We start from the raw sequence: 12,676 nt of genomic DNA, 5'->3' as shown, positions 1-12,676 counted from the left end.
CATAACAGAGCAACAAATATTTTAGGCGCATGTTTTCTGTGATATCTGTTTTTCTTTTGCTCGTCGTAGTAGCTTTTGTTTTTTCATATTGTTGTTCATTTACAAAATTAGTCAGTTCATATTGTTACATATTTTGAATTGCAGTACTTCACCCAGCTATTGAAATTATCACAGACCCTGATTACATTAACCAAAGAATCCTCCTCTACATTCAACATCAAGCTCAGAAAGAGACAATTCGAAAAAAATCATATACCTATGCTCCAAGCTTTCAGGATTTCTTAAAAATGATTAAGGAAACGGATGACCCAGAAGTTTTGAAGCATATAAGGTAAAACATGTTATTTGTATAAAAATTCCAATGTTTTGAACAACAATTTTTTATTGAATAAGTTAAGTGACTGTCAGTGATGTTAGTAATGTTTTCGTTCTTGTACACTGGATCTTTCATTGCGATCAGTTTTGTCTGCATTGTGTGACGTATCAGTCTACTGACCGAGAAGAATCTAATTTTTGTTCAGCACGTACCACAAACCTCCTTTAAATCCATACAAATCATAAAAATGTGTGTATGTATGTTTGTATGTTCCACATCTCCTAAACCACTGGACTGATTTCAACCAAACTTGGTACATATATCACTTGCTTTCAGAAAGAATCACTGTGGAATGCAAGAACCACCCACCTATCAAAGGGGAGGGGGTGGGGGTGAAAAAGCAGTGTAACCCACGATACATGAAAACCCATACTTTAATCGTCCAGTATTTGAGAATGGTAGCACTTAGAGACTTGCAACAAATTTTACACACAATTTCAAATGTTTAAGAAACTTTTTCTTGCTGACGACCACCATAAGATGATGAAAGGCAAAAAGTTAATCGCCTAATACATTTTCACTGTTTTTGCAGTAAAACTGACACATGAAGTGCAACTTTAAATTCATGACTTCTTTACTACTAATTGTATTTGCGACACATTTTGCAGGCAGTATTCACATATACCATAGAATGTACCAGAAAAGTTACATCATTGTACAATGCATAGTTCAGGAGATATGATGTCAAATACTGAGGGGCATGACAAACTGCCGCATCGTGCAAGATGCTTAAATTTATTTCATTGCTACTAACTGTATTTACAACACATTTCACAGACAGTAGCCACATGTAACACTGGATATACCTGTAAAATTATGTCATTGTACTGCACATAGCTCAGGAGATATGATATCATAAAGATTGAGTTTCCTGAAAATGAAACTGCAGGGTGAAATTTGATAGACATGGAGGTGAAATATACATACATATATGTGTGAAGTTTGTTAAATATATGTGAAATCTACTCACATGTACATATGCAGGCAACACCATGGGTAAAGAGCCTATCCTTGACCCCTGGAACGATTTCATTTAAATATGGTGCACATGTTAATTACAGTATTGAAAGAAATACTGTAGGTGTTAGAATTCCCTGCCTTTTTTTGGCGCAAGTGTGTGAACATGGAGAGACACAGAGTTGGAGGGATGAGGAGATGGCACATAAAGGAAATGGGAGGAGATGAACAGAGAGGAGGAGATGGACAGAGAGATAGGGGAAGAGGAGATGGAGAGAGAGGAAGTTGACAAAGGGGGGAGATAGGTGGGGGAAAGGAAAAAATAGATGGAGGGGGGAGGAGCAGATTGACAGGGATAAGGGGAAAGAGGAGATGGACAAGGAGAGGGTCAGGAGGAGATGAACAGAGTGTGGGGCTGGAGGAGATGAGAGTGGGGGGTAGAGGTGACAGGCAGAGGGGGGGTGGAGGAGGTGGGCAGGGAGGAGGTGAACGAGATGGACAGTGAGAAGAGGGAGGAGGAGATGAACAAATAGAAGATTGGAATAAATACGTGCCTAAACAACACCAGGTACTCAGCTATTTTCGAAGATAACTGGAGAAGAGGTGAATGAACAAGTGTCAACATACATTCCAAATTCCACTTCTTTACTTGGAGCAGTAATTAGCGGTTTATAGAGTTTGAACCAAACATTGCTTTAATCTATATTACAAAGCTACTAACCCAGAACCCAGTACCACTTGCAGGTTGCCTTTCTAGCGGCTTTTCAGGACAACGGAAATTTGATTTTCAGTACTGTGTGTGATTATTGACTGAAATTAAAATTTTAAAATGCTGTCATAATTTACGCATAAGGACGTATAATATTATGTTAAAAGTTTAACACAGTGAGATAAATATTACAGTTAGAAACTGTGTGTGTGTCTTGAGGAAGCATAACTGATGGCTTGCAAATACTCGGACATTATTCATTTGGTATTTTAGAATGCACTTAGTGACTTCCAGCAGATTTTAAACAAAATTTAAAACCTTTTCTAAACTTTTTAACTATTAACTGATTTGTAAAGTAATCAGACATTTGAAATTATTTTGTACATGGGATTTCAGTTCTTTCAAGAATCAGAGATTTACCGGTAAGAACCTAAGTGAATGGAATACCAGTAAACTAAAACATCCTGGCAATTAAAACTGTACCAGATGTGGTGCTCATACTGACTAAAAATAAAATAAAATAAAATCACATTTCATTACCTGTCTCAAAAATTTATTGTGTATGTATCTCTTGACTTACAAAACGCTGTAGAGAATGTCTTGTATACGTTTTGACTGGAATACTAAGAAGAAAGGGTATGGCAGAGAATGACTCATTGACACCTCAAGGACTGTTTCTGCTCGATGCCCTTTTATGGTGAGGGTATACAGTAGAGATCAGAAACGGAGTGAGTATGAGTCCAGTGTTGAGGGATACATGCATTAGAAATCAAGGTGCCATTGTTGTGTCAGTGCAGTACTGGTTTTTCTCCTTCCCAGTATTGATGTGTCTGAGAATAGTGATGCTGTGGTTACATGCTACTCACCTATTTATTCCCTTACCATAACATGCAGGAGTGTGTTGTCATTGTCATGTTTTGTGTAACAGCCGTGCACTTCTCTTGTTGCCATGTCGAAGTTTGAATCTTTTGCCCAAATTCAGGACAGTTTATGAGAGTGCATCTCACTAAATACTAATGCAGTTGTAATTGTGACAGAATCCTGAAACTGTTTTATTAAACAAGAAACAGAGAAAATGAGAGGTCAGTAACTTACTGCAAAGCCCATTCTGATTATAAATATGAACATCTAATTTCTTCTTTTATGTTGTTGCAAACCGACACGAGTTCGCATTGACAGTCAGTGGCCCTAAAAAAATACAGTATTCCATTGAAAAAGATCTATATTTCCTTTGTTATTGCAGTAGATAATGAAGTTATGTATATTAACACACATGCTAAGAATAATCTTTTAAAACAACTTCTTTGGTTGTGCTAGGTAGAGTGCTATGTACAACATTAATGGAACAAGACTATTAATGTATACTAATAACTCAGTTCATGGCATAAGTTCATGGCTTGTAGAAAATAAACTAACGCTAAAGCACAGCAAGACTCAGTTTTTACAGCTTCTAATGCACAATTCAACAGAACCCGACATTTTAATTTCACAGAATGGGCATACGATTAGTTCAAATTTCTAGGTGTTCAGATAGATAGTAAACTGTCATGGAAAGCCCACTTTCAGGAACTTGCTGTTTTTATTATTCGAACGGTATCTGATGTAAGTGATCGTTCGACACGAAAATTAATCTACTTTGCTTGTTTTCATTTGCTTATGTCATATGGTATTATATTCTGGGGTAATTTTACCAACTCTCAAAGGTTATTTTTGGCTCAGAAGCAGGAAGTTCGGGCAATAAATAGTGTAAGTTCATGAACCTTTTGTTGACCCCTTCTAATGCTTTCGATGACAAGAAGTGATGTGGAGCTGGTTTGCTAAGTTCACATCTCTCACACATCTGTTGACTTACTTGGTGTGTGCAGCCGATATTCTTCTCTGGATAGTCGGCCACTTCGATCTCCAAAAACTTCTTCTCCGAGGAATAAAGCTGGTTAAGGGAATTTGTCAAACTCTCTCTCTCTCTCTCTCTCTCTCTCTCTCTCTCTCTCTCTCTCTCTCTCTCTCTCTCTACTCATGAAATAAGTGGATACTCGAGAATACTTTTAGTTTAGTCTTGATATATTTTAACTTCCATAAAGAACAAATTCACCATTTCTCCCATAAATATTTGAAACTTGCAAGTCAACCGATCGGTCTCGCATTAGACTCGCCCCCCTGCCGGTTCGGGGGTAAGAATAGGCCCGCGGTATTCCTGCCTGTCGTAAAAGGTGACTAAAAGGAGTCTCACACGTTGCGGCCTTATGTTATGGTCCCCTGTCGGGTTTGACTTCCATATCTCAAAATTTTCCCAAAGAGCGAGCTGATTGGGGAAGGGCGCCTTACTTGGTGCATTGTGTCCATCTTGCGTTGAGAACTTCCGCTAGCTTATTTGTCGTTGCATTGCAGTCCTGCCTGCTCTCCATCTCTTGGGCATGGATACATTCCTGTGTGCATTTTCCGCCATGCGATGTGCAGTGCCACTTTCTGCACTGACGACAACCATGGACTACATGTCACCTAAAATCCAGCACCGTAGCCAGTCCGTTGTGGTGGGGCCGCCATGTACCCTGTTGGTTGTAGCCCCGACAACACAGGGATCGGTCTACTGATGCCTGTGCCGTTTACTCCCCACGTATGCCAAGGAGTAGATGCTCATCTCCCTGGTGCATCAGGACTTCCGGCAATGGCCATCCTGCCAGGTGGCCCTTGGTCAGAGTAGGTGGCATCAGGGTGGATGACACGCAGTGAAGAGTGGCACATCATCTATTGCTGGTGGCCAGCCACCAGCAGTCTCTAAGGGTTTGAGGGCTCATTTTAAAGCTAATGTATATGACCCCAAATCGTTCCCCTCCCTTTCCACACCATGGGAGGAACGAAAGTGTATGAATGACAGTGACATGTATTCGCCCCGGTATCTCGTCTGTACCAGAGCTGATGACGAATCCTTTGTATCTGTGAAGCCTCAGTTCTTTGTATAGCATTTAGAGGACAAGTTCAGGGAGGTGGAGGGCTTGTCCAAAATGCGCTCTGGTTCAGTTCTCATCAAAACAGCATCCTCTGCCCAGTCGCGGAGGTTGCTCGCTTGTGACAAGTTGGGGGATGTTTCAGTTAGCATCACGCCCCATAAGAGTCTCAACATGGTTCAGGGTATTATCTTCTGCAGGAATCTTCTTCTGCAGTCCGACGATGAACTACGTGGCAACCTAGAACGACGAGGTGTTCACTTCGTCCGGCGTGTCCATCGGGGTCCGAGGGATAATCAGGTAGCCACCAGTGCCTTCATCTTGGCGTTCGAGGGTGATGTCTTACCCGAAAAGGTTAAGGTGATGGTTTACCGTTGTGATGTGAAGCCATATATCCCTCCTTCGATGTGGTGTTTCAAATGCTGGAAGTTCGGGCACATGTCATCCTGCTGTACTTCTGGCATCACGTGTTGAGATTGTGGACGTCCTTCGCATCCCAGTACTCCATGTGCCCCGCCTCCTATCTGTGTTAACTGCAGAGAACACCATTCCCCCTGCTCACCAGACTGGGGGATATTCCAGAAAGAAAGGAAGATAATGGAATATAAGACCCTAGACCGCCTGACCTACCCCGAGGCTAGGCGGAAATATGAGCGGCTACATTGCTGATGCCATCAACTTATGCCGCTGCTGCAACACCGGGTTGATCCTCTCTCATGTCGTCACGTCCAGTTGCCTCTCAGCTATGTCAGAATTCACCGGCCCCCTTGGTTGTGGGGGGCACTTCACTTCCTGTTGCTCCTGCTCCATCTACTTCAGGAGCAACACCACCCCAACCATCGGGGACATTAGTTACCCCTTCCCAGCCGGAGAAGCGTGAGACTTCTTCGGCTACTCTCGCCAGGAAGGGGTCCCTTGGGGCCCTCCCATCTGAGACTGACCCAGTGAGGCCCTCCCACAGACCCACCAAAGGCACAGTGCGCAAAGCAGACAAATAAAAAGGCTTCCAAGCATCCAGAAATTGCGGTGGAACCTGCCCCACCGCAACCTCCCAACTCTGCGTCTGAGGATGAGATGGAGATTCTGGCGTCTGCTGAGGACCTGGATCTCGCCAGTCCCTCAGACGTGATGGATAGCTGTTGCACAGGTAGTGACTCGGCAGCAGTGGAGGCCCAGGAGGCATAATCTGCCTCCCCAGTCCCTTCATGCCTTTCTCAGCCATGGACAATATCATCCTCCAGTGGAACTGCAGCGGTTTCTTCCACCATCTAGCTGAGCTCCGACAACATATCAGCCTTCACCCTTTCTTCTGCATTGCTCTTCAGGAATCTTGGTTTCCAGCATTGCGAACCCCCGTCCTCCGTGGCTATCGGGGTTGTTATAAGAACCGGGCAGCTTATGAAAGGGTGTCTGGTGGCGTCTGCATCTATGTCCTTCACCCTCTTCACAGCGAGTCTGTCCCTCTACAAACACCTTTAGAGGCTGTCACTGTTCGGGTGTGGATGCCACAGGCTGTTACCGTCTGCAGTCTTTACCTTCCACCGGATGGTGATGTCGCGCAGCATGTCCTGGCTGCGCTGATAGCCCAATTGCCGCCACCTTTCTTGTTACTGGGCGACTTCAACGCTCGTAACCCTCTGTGGGTGGGTCAGTGGAAACAGGTCGAGGCGCCACCGTTGAGCATGTATTGGCACAGCTCGATCTTTCCATTTTAAATGATGGTGCCTTCACACATTTCAGTGTGGTGCATGGCACGTACTCCGCCATTGACCTTTCGATCTGCAGCCCTAGCCTCTTACATTCTGTCCAATGGAGTGTGCATGACGACCTGTGTGCTAGTGACCACTTTCCGATCTTTCTGTCACTGCCACAGCATCACTCTTCTGGGCGCCCTTGCAGATGGGCTATGAATAAGGCTGACTGGGACTTGTTGTCCTCCATTGTCGCTATTGAGCCTCTCTCTAATGACGACATTGATGCGGTGTTTCACTCGGTCACCACCGGCATCGTTACTGCCGCAGAATCTGCCATTCCCCGTTCTTCTGGGTCCCCTCGGCAGAGGACTGTGCCTTGGTGGTCGCCTGCGATCGCCGAGGCGATTAGAGATCGCCGGCGGGCGCTCCAGCATCACAAGTGGCATCCATCTTTAGAAAACCTCGTTGCATTTAAACAGCTCCGTACGCGGGCCTGCCGCATCATTCGCCAACACAAGCAGGAGTGCTGGGAGCGGTATGTGTCCTCCATGTCTCTCCATCGCAGGTCTGGGCCAAGATTCGACGCCTCTATGGCTATCGGACCCCTGTCAGCGTCCCTGCGCTCTCAATGAATGCAGCAGTTTGTACTGACTCCGACTTAATTGCCAACCGCTTGGCAGAGCATTTTGCTCTGAGTTCCGCTTCTGCGAATTACCCACTGGCCTTCCACTCCATTAAAGAGCGAATGGAACGTCGGAGCCTTTCATTTCGCATCCACCATCCTGAATCCTACAATGTTCCATTCAGTGAGTGGGAATTTCACAGTGCCCTAGCCGCTTGCCCTGATACCGCTCCTGGGCCAGATCGCATCCACTGTCAGATGCTGAAATAACCTTTCAGTGGACTGCAAGCGACGCCTCCTCGACCTTTACAACCGTCTCTGGGTCAAGGGTGAGTTTCCGTCGCAATGGCAGGAAAGCATTGTCATCTGGTGAGCCTGGAGTCCGCCATCCGTACAGCCATTGCCCGCTGTCAGCACCTCATCGCTGTCTTTTTTGACATGCGGAAGGCATACGATACAACGTGGCGCCGTCATATCCTCTGTACACTTCATGATTGGGGTCTTCGGGGTCCACTGCCAATTTTCATATGCAATTTTCTGTCGCATCGTACCTTCCACGTGCAAGTCGCAGCCTCCCATAGTTCCTCCCAAGTTCAGGAGAACGGCGTACCACAGGGATCAGTCTTATGTGTCTGCCTGTTTTTAATTGCAATTAACGGGCTCGCTGTGGCAGTGGGAACGTCTGTCTCCGCTTTGTTGTATGCTGACGACTTCTGCCTCTACTATAGCTCCATTGGCATTGCAGCTGCCGAACGTCAGCTGCAGGGCGCTATCCGCAAGGTGCATGGCTTCCAGTTTTCAGCTGCCTAGACCTGCATTATGCATTTCTGCTGGCGACGCACTGTTCACCCGGAGCCGCGGCTTTATCTTGACGGCGAACTTCTTGCTGTGGTGGAGTCACATAGGTTTTTGGGTGTGGTTTTTGATGCCCGGTTGACTTGGCTGCCTCATATTCGGCAGCTTAAACAGATGTGTTGGCGACATGTAAATGCTCTGTGATGCTTGAGCCACACCAGCTGGGGCGCCGGCCGATCTACCCGCTTACGGTTCTACCAGGCGTTAATCCAGTCCCGTCTGGATTATGGGAGCCTGGCTTATGGTTCAGCATCCCCTTCGGCATTGCGGGTGCTGGACCCAATCCTTCACAGCGGGATACACCTTGCGACTGGTGCTTTCCGGACCAGTTCTGTGGACAGCATACTTGTGGAGGCTGGTGTCCTTCCACTGTGGTCACAGCGTCAACATTTGCTGGCCGCTTATGCTACGCATGTTTGTAGCTTGCCTGGGCATCCTAACTATTGTCTTCTATTCCCACAGTCGCTCGTGCATCTCCCAGAACGTCGGCCCCGGTCGGGTTGTACGATCGCGGTCTCCGTCAGAGAGCTTGTCTCCGGGCTTGGGGTTTTCCCTCTTCCACCTCCTTTCCGGGCCCCTCTGCGTACACCCCCGTGGTGTGTGCCCCGCCCTTGCCTTCGGCTCAAATTGGCACAGGGCCCGAAGGACTCAGTCCCTCCAGAGGCCTTCCGCCGCCACTTTTATTCCATCCTAGCCATGTATGAGGGCTCTGGCGTTTTTTACACTGACGGTTCAATGGTTGCTGGTCGTGTCGGTTATGCTCTAACTCTAGGGGACCATTACGAACAACGATCCTTGCCGGCTGGCTGCAGCGTTTTCACTGCTGAGCTGGTCGCCATCTTTCGTGCTCTAGAGTGTATCTGCTCCTGCTCAGGTGAGTCCTTCATTATCTGCAGCGACTCCCTGAGCAGTTTACAAGCTATCGACCAGTGTTTCCCTCGCTCTCGTTGGGTGGTGGCTGACCAGGAGTCCCTCCATGCTCTTGCCCGTTGCGAACGCCCTGTGGTATTTGTGTGGACCGCAGGCCATGTTGGGATATCCTGGTGAAAGAGGCCACCAGTAAACCATCTCTGGACATTGGCCTCCTGGAGACTGATTTGCGGGCAGTCTCACGCCGCGCAGTTCTCACGCTTTGGGACCCTGAATGGCGTGATCTGACCACACGTAATAAACTCCATGCTGTCAAGGAGACGACAGCTGTGTGACAATCATCCATGCGAGCCATTCGCAGGGACTCAGTCGTCCTTTGTCGGCTGCGCATTGGACACACCCGGCTGACGCATGGATATTTACTGAGCCGTGGGGACATGCCTCTCTGTCGCTGCGGGGTGGTTTTAATGGTGGTGCACTTTTTAATGTCCTGTCCGCTTTTAGCCGTGCTCAGGCAGACATTTGCGCTGCCTGATATGCTCCCTGCCCTTTTAAATGATGACCCTGCTATGGCAGGCTTAGTTTTGTGTTTTATTCGGGCAGGGGCCTTTTATCATTTGCTTTAAGTGTTTATCTTTATTTTGTGTTGAGTCTGGCTGTTGGCCTAAGGTTTTAGACTGAGTTTTTGATGTGTTTCTCGGTGGTTGGCTTTTCCTTTTTTTCTCTATGGTCTGCCAACCACTCTGTGTGATTTTAATTCACTTTGTCTGGTCTCTGTCTACGTCTTTCTTGTCTTGTGTCGTCTGTCGTCTTTTCCATTGTCGTATTTACTCTGTGTGGGTATTTTAAGTTTTGGGAAAAGGGATCGATGACGGGAGCAGTCTGGTCCCTTTAATCCCACAAACCAACCAACCCACATTAGACTCGATTAAATACATTTAAAATAGTGTTGGTTTAACAACCAAGTAATTTATGAAGATATCTTGCTTTTAGTAAGTCCAACACATGATTTACTTAAAAGTCTAACCTCATTTCTTCATTTGTCCTTAACAATCATCACAATCACTAAACGCACAGAATAATACGTAAACTCTCCTTGTTCTTCTCTACACATACACTGAAGCTTATGGATCATACAGCAGGTACTTGTCAGCCGCCGTTCGGCTGTCGCGTCCACAATTTGCTTGTGACTGTTTTTAGACCTGCATACACAAACGTGCAATGCGCAGTATGTCGTATTCATCTCTCTCACACTTCTATTTAAAATATCGTGTGTTCGAGACGGAGGAAGGCCAAGTGGTACTAGAATTTACGTGGAAATTCTCGAAGCACTACATATTCCCCCCTTCATATTGAACACACGATATTTTATATACAGTCATTACGTATGTACATTTATAGCACATATAACAAAAATTCATATTTCAACAGTATATTTTGTTCTTTTCATAAATGCAAATACCCCTTTTCTTATTGTTTAGCTATTCCTTATTTTTTTCGTTTTACTTCAATTGTAAAACATGAACATTTCAGTCAATGTTGGAGTTCATTTTCTTATATCTAGGAATCATGAGGACTAAATGATTAGTCTCCAATCATAAGCTTACTGATAGTCTACCTCCCTCCATGAAGATTAGAACAGAAAACAAACCAGACCTCCCTTGCAGTAGCAAACACCTTTCACTACTCTTGCAGACAACACAGGAAAACAGCCCTCTATTACTACCCGAGACATGAATAAGCCGGCAATTTCGCAATGAAAATGGCAAAATGATCTGCAGTTTCTGTTGCATAGACCTTTCTGGACTCAAAACATCAATTTTCTACCTTTATGTCACCGCTTATGTGACAATCATTTTTACTCGCCGTGCAATCTAAGTGCCTTCTGAACTTCGTCTCTCACTATCTGATGAAGAACGCTTGTGAAATCAGTTGCTTCCTACATCACAGACATCGTTTAGAAGCTGTTCAAACTTCTTGCATGTAATTCTTTTTTGATGCATTGTCTCGATATACTGACACCATTTTTTGAAGTCACTTGCTGTCGAAACCTCCTTCAGGAGTAGGGCTTGATACATGTCCTCAGCAACACCCTTCATGAGACGTGCAACCTTATCTTCCTCCATCATTCTAGGATCCACTATTTTACACAGGTCCAAGACATCTTGAAGGTAGGATGCTGTCATTTCTCCTGGATGCTGTGCCCTGCACTGTAATTTATCTTCAGCCTTGCACTTCTGTCATTGTGTGTCGCCGAAATACTTGCGCAGTTCCGCCTGGAATACTTCCCAGCTTGTGAACTTCTCTTCGTTGTTGTCATACCATTGGTTGGCAGTGCCCTTCAAGTAGAAAAATATGTTAGCAAAACACACGGTGTCATCCCATTTGTTAAATTTGGCTATACACTCATATACCTTCAGCCACTTGTTTGGATCTTGGCCATCATCACCAGAGAACCCGGAAGGATGTCTCATGTGGTGGCACACAGTTGCTGTCATCGTAATGACCTGTTCTTCTTCTGTGTCCGATAGATTGTGATCTGTTGAATATGGCTCGAATGCTGGTTTCTCACCACATAAACGGTGGCTCTGTCGTGGCCTGATGGGAGCCACCGTGTCGTTGATAAAGTGCGCTATCACAAGTTCCAATACCCAGCGTTTCCACCAGAATAATGTAACGTAGAAGAAGGTGTAATTAGATGAATGACAAACACTAACTTCACTTAACATAGATTTATTCAGCTCTTGCACATACAAGAGTGTGGAGCGAACTGCCTCCGGCTGGAACACATACGGTATATATACAGCTACAGAACGTTCCAGTACAATGATTCTTGCCCTTTGTGGATACTTCTAGAATGTCCTCGAACTGAATATAGAAATTAAAATTATACAGTTCAGGTGAGTATTGAACTCACGACCCTCCATGCAACAGTTTAGTATCATAACCACTACACCATGGTGCTACTCAGCTTCTTCTGCGACAATGTATATTCCTTACTGTTATTTCTTGTTAACAGTATTAGCTTATTCCCAAGAATAAGCAGCTTTCACTAAGTTAATACTTGGCAGAAATCAAACCTGCATTTGGATCAGAATTCCTTAACTGTTGTGCAGAAAGGTGTGTAGTATACTACTGCATCCATTTTCAGTAAGCCACCACTAGAATTCGAAAATCTTAGCAGTAACCCATGCGCTTTCAAATCGAAACTGAAGAGTTTCCTCATGGGTGACTCCTTCTGTTCAGTCGAGGAGTTCCTGAAATATTAATCTGATTCTTGTTGTATTGTTAATTGCATTTACTTAAACTTATGGCTTGCTTTTTTTCAGGTTCATAAACATTTTATTTTTATCTGTTATTATTTTTATATTGTAATTTCATCTACTGCAACACTCCATGACCTTGGAGCTTTGCTGCTCAATTTGATCCTATGGAACTAGACATGTAAATAAAAATTAACAGCGTATACATATCAACATTAGAATTAAGTCTCCCGTGACGCGGGGGTTCTGGGTGACTTTTCCGAACTCTACCCCTTTTCCTAAATGAGACAAGCAGAATACCCTCAGATGTAAAGAAGAATGTAATAATTCCATTTCTTAAAAAGACTGGTGCTGACATTTGAGTATTACTGGACTTTCAGTTTAA

General features: G+C 44.9%; 1 protein-coding gene across 1 annotated transcript in view; it reads left to right on the top strand.

Annotated features, from left to right (window-relative positions):
- LOC126475345 (sorting nexin-25) overlaps positions 1 to 12,676 on the top strand; it is a 174,220-nt gene that overhangs the window by 14,901 nt on the left and 146,643 nt on the right. Inside the window, exon 6 of the mRNA XM_050103152.1 lies at positions 145 to 331. Within this exon, the coding sequence (XP_049959109.1) occupies positions 145 to 331 (187 nt within the window). The remainder of the gene's footprint in view (positions 1 to 144; positions 332 to 12,676) is intronic.

Source organism: Schistocerca serialis, chromosome 4 (assembly GCF_023864345.2).
Source record: "Schistocerca serialis cubense isolate TAMUIC-IGC-003099 chromosome 4, iqSchSeri2.2, whole genome shotgun sequence".
Classification (NCBI taxonomy): Eukaryota; Metazoa; Arthropoda; class Insecta; order Orthoptera; family Acrididae; genus Schistocerca; species Schistocerca serialis.
This window is presented reverse-complemented; position numbering and strand designations above follow the sequence as displayed.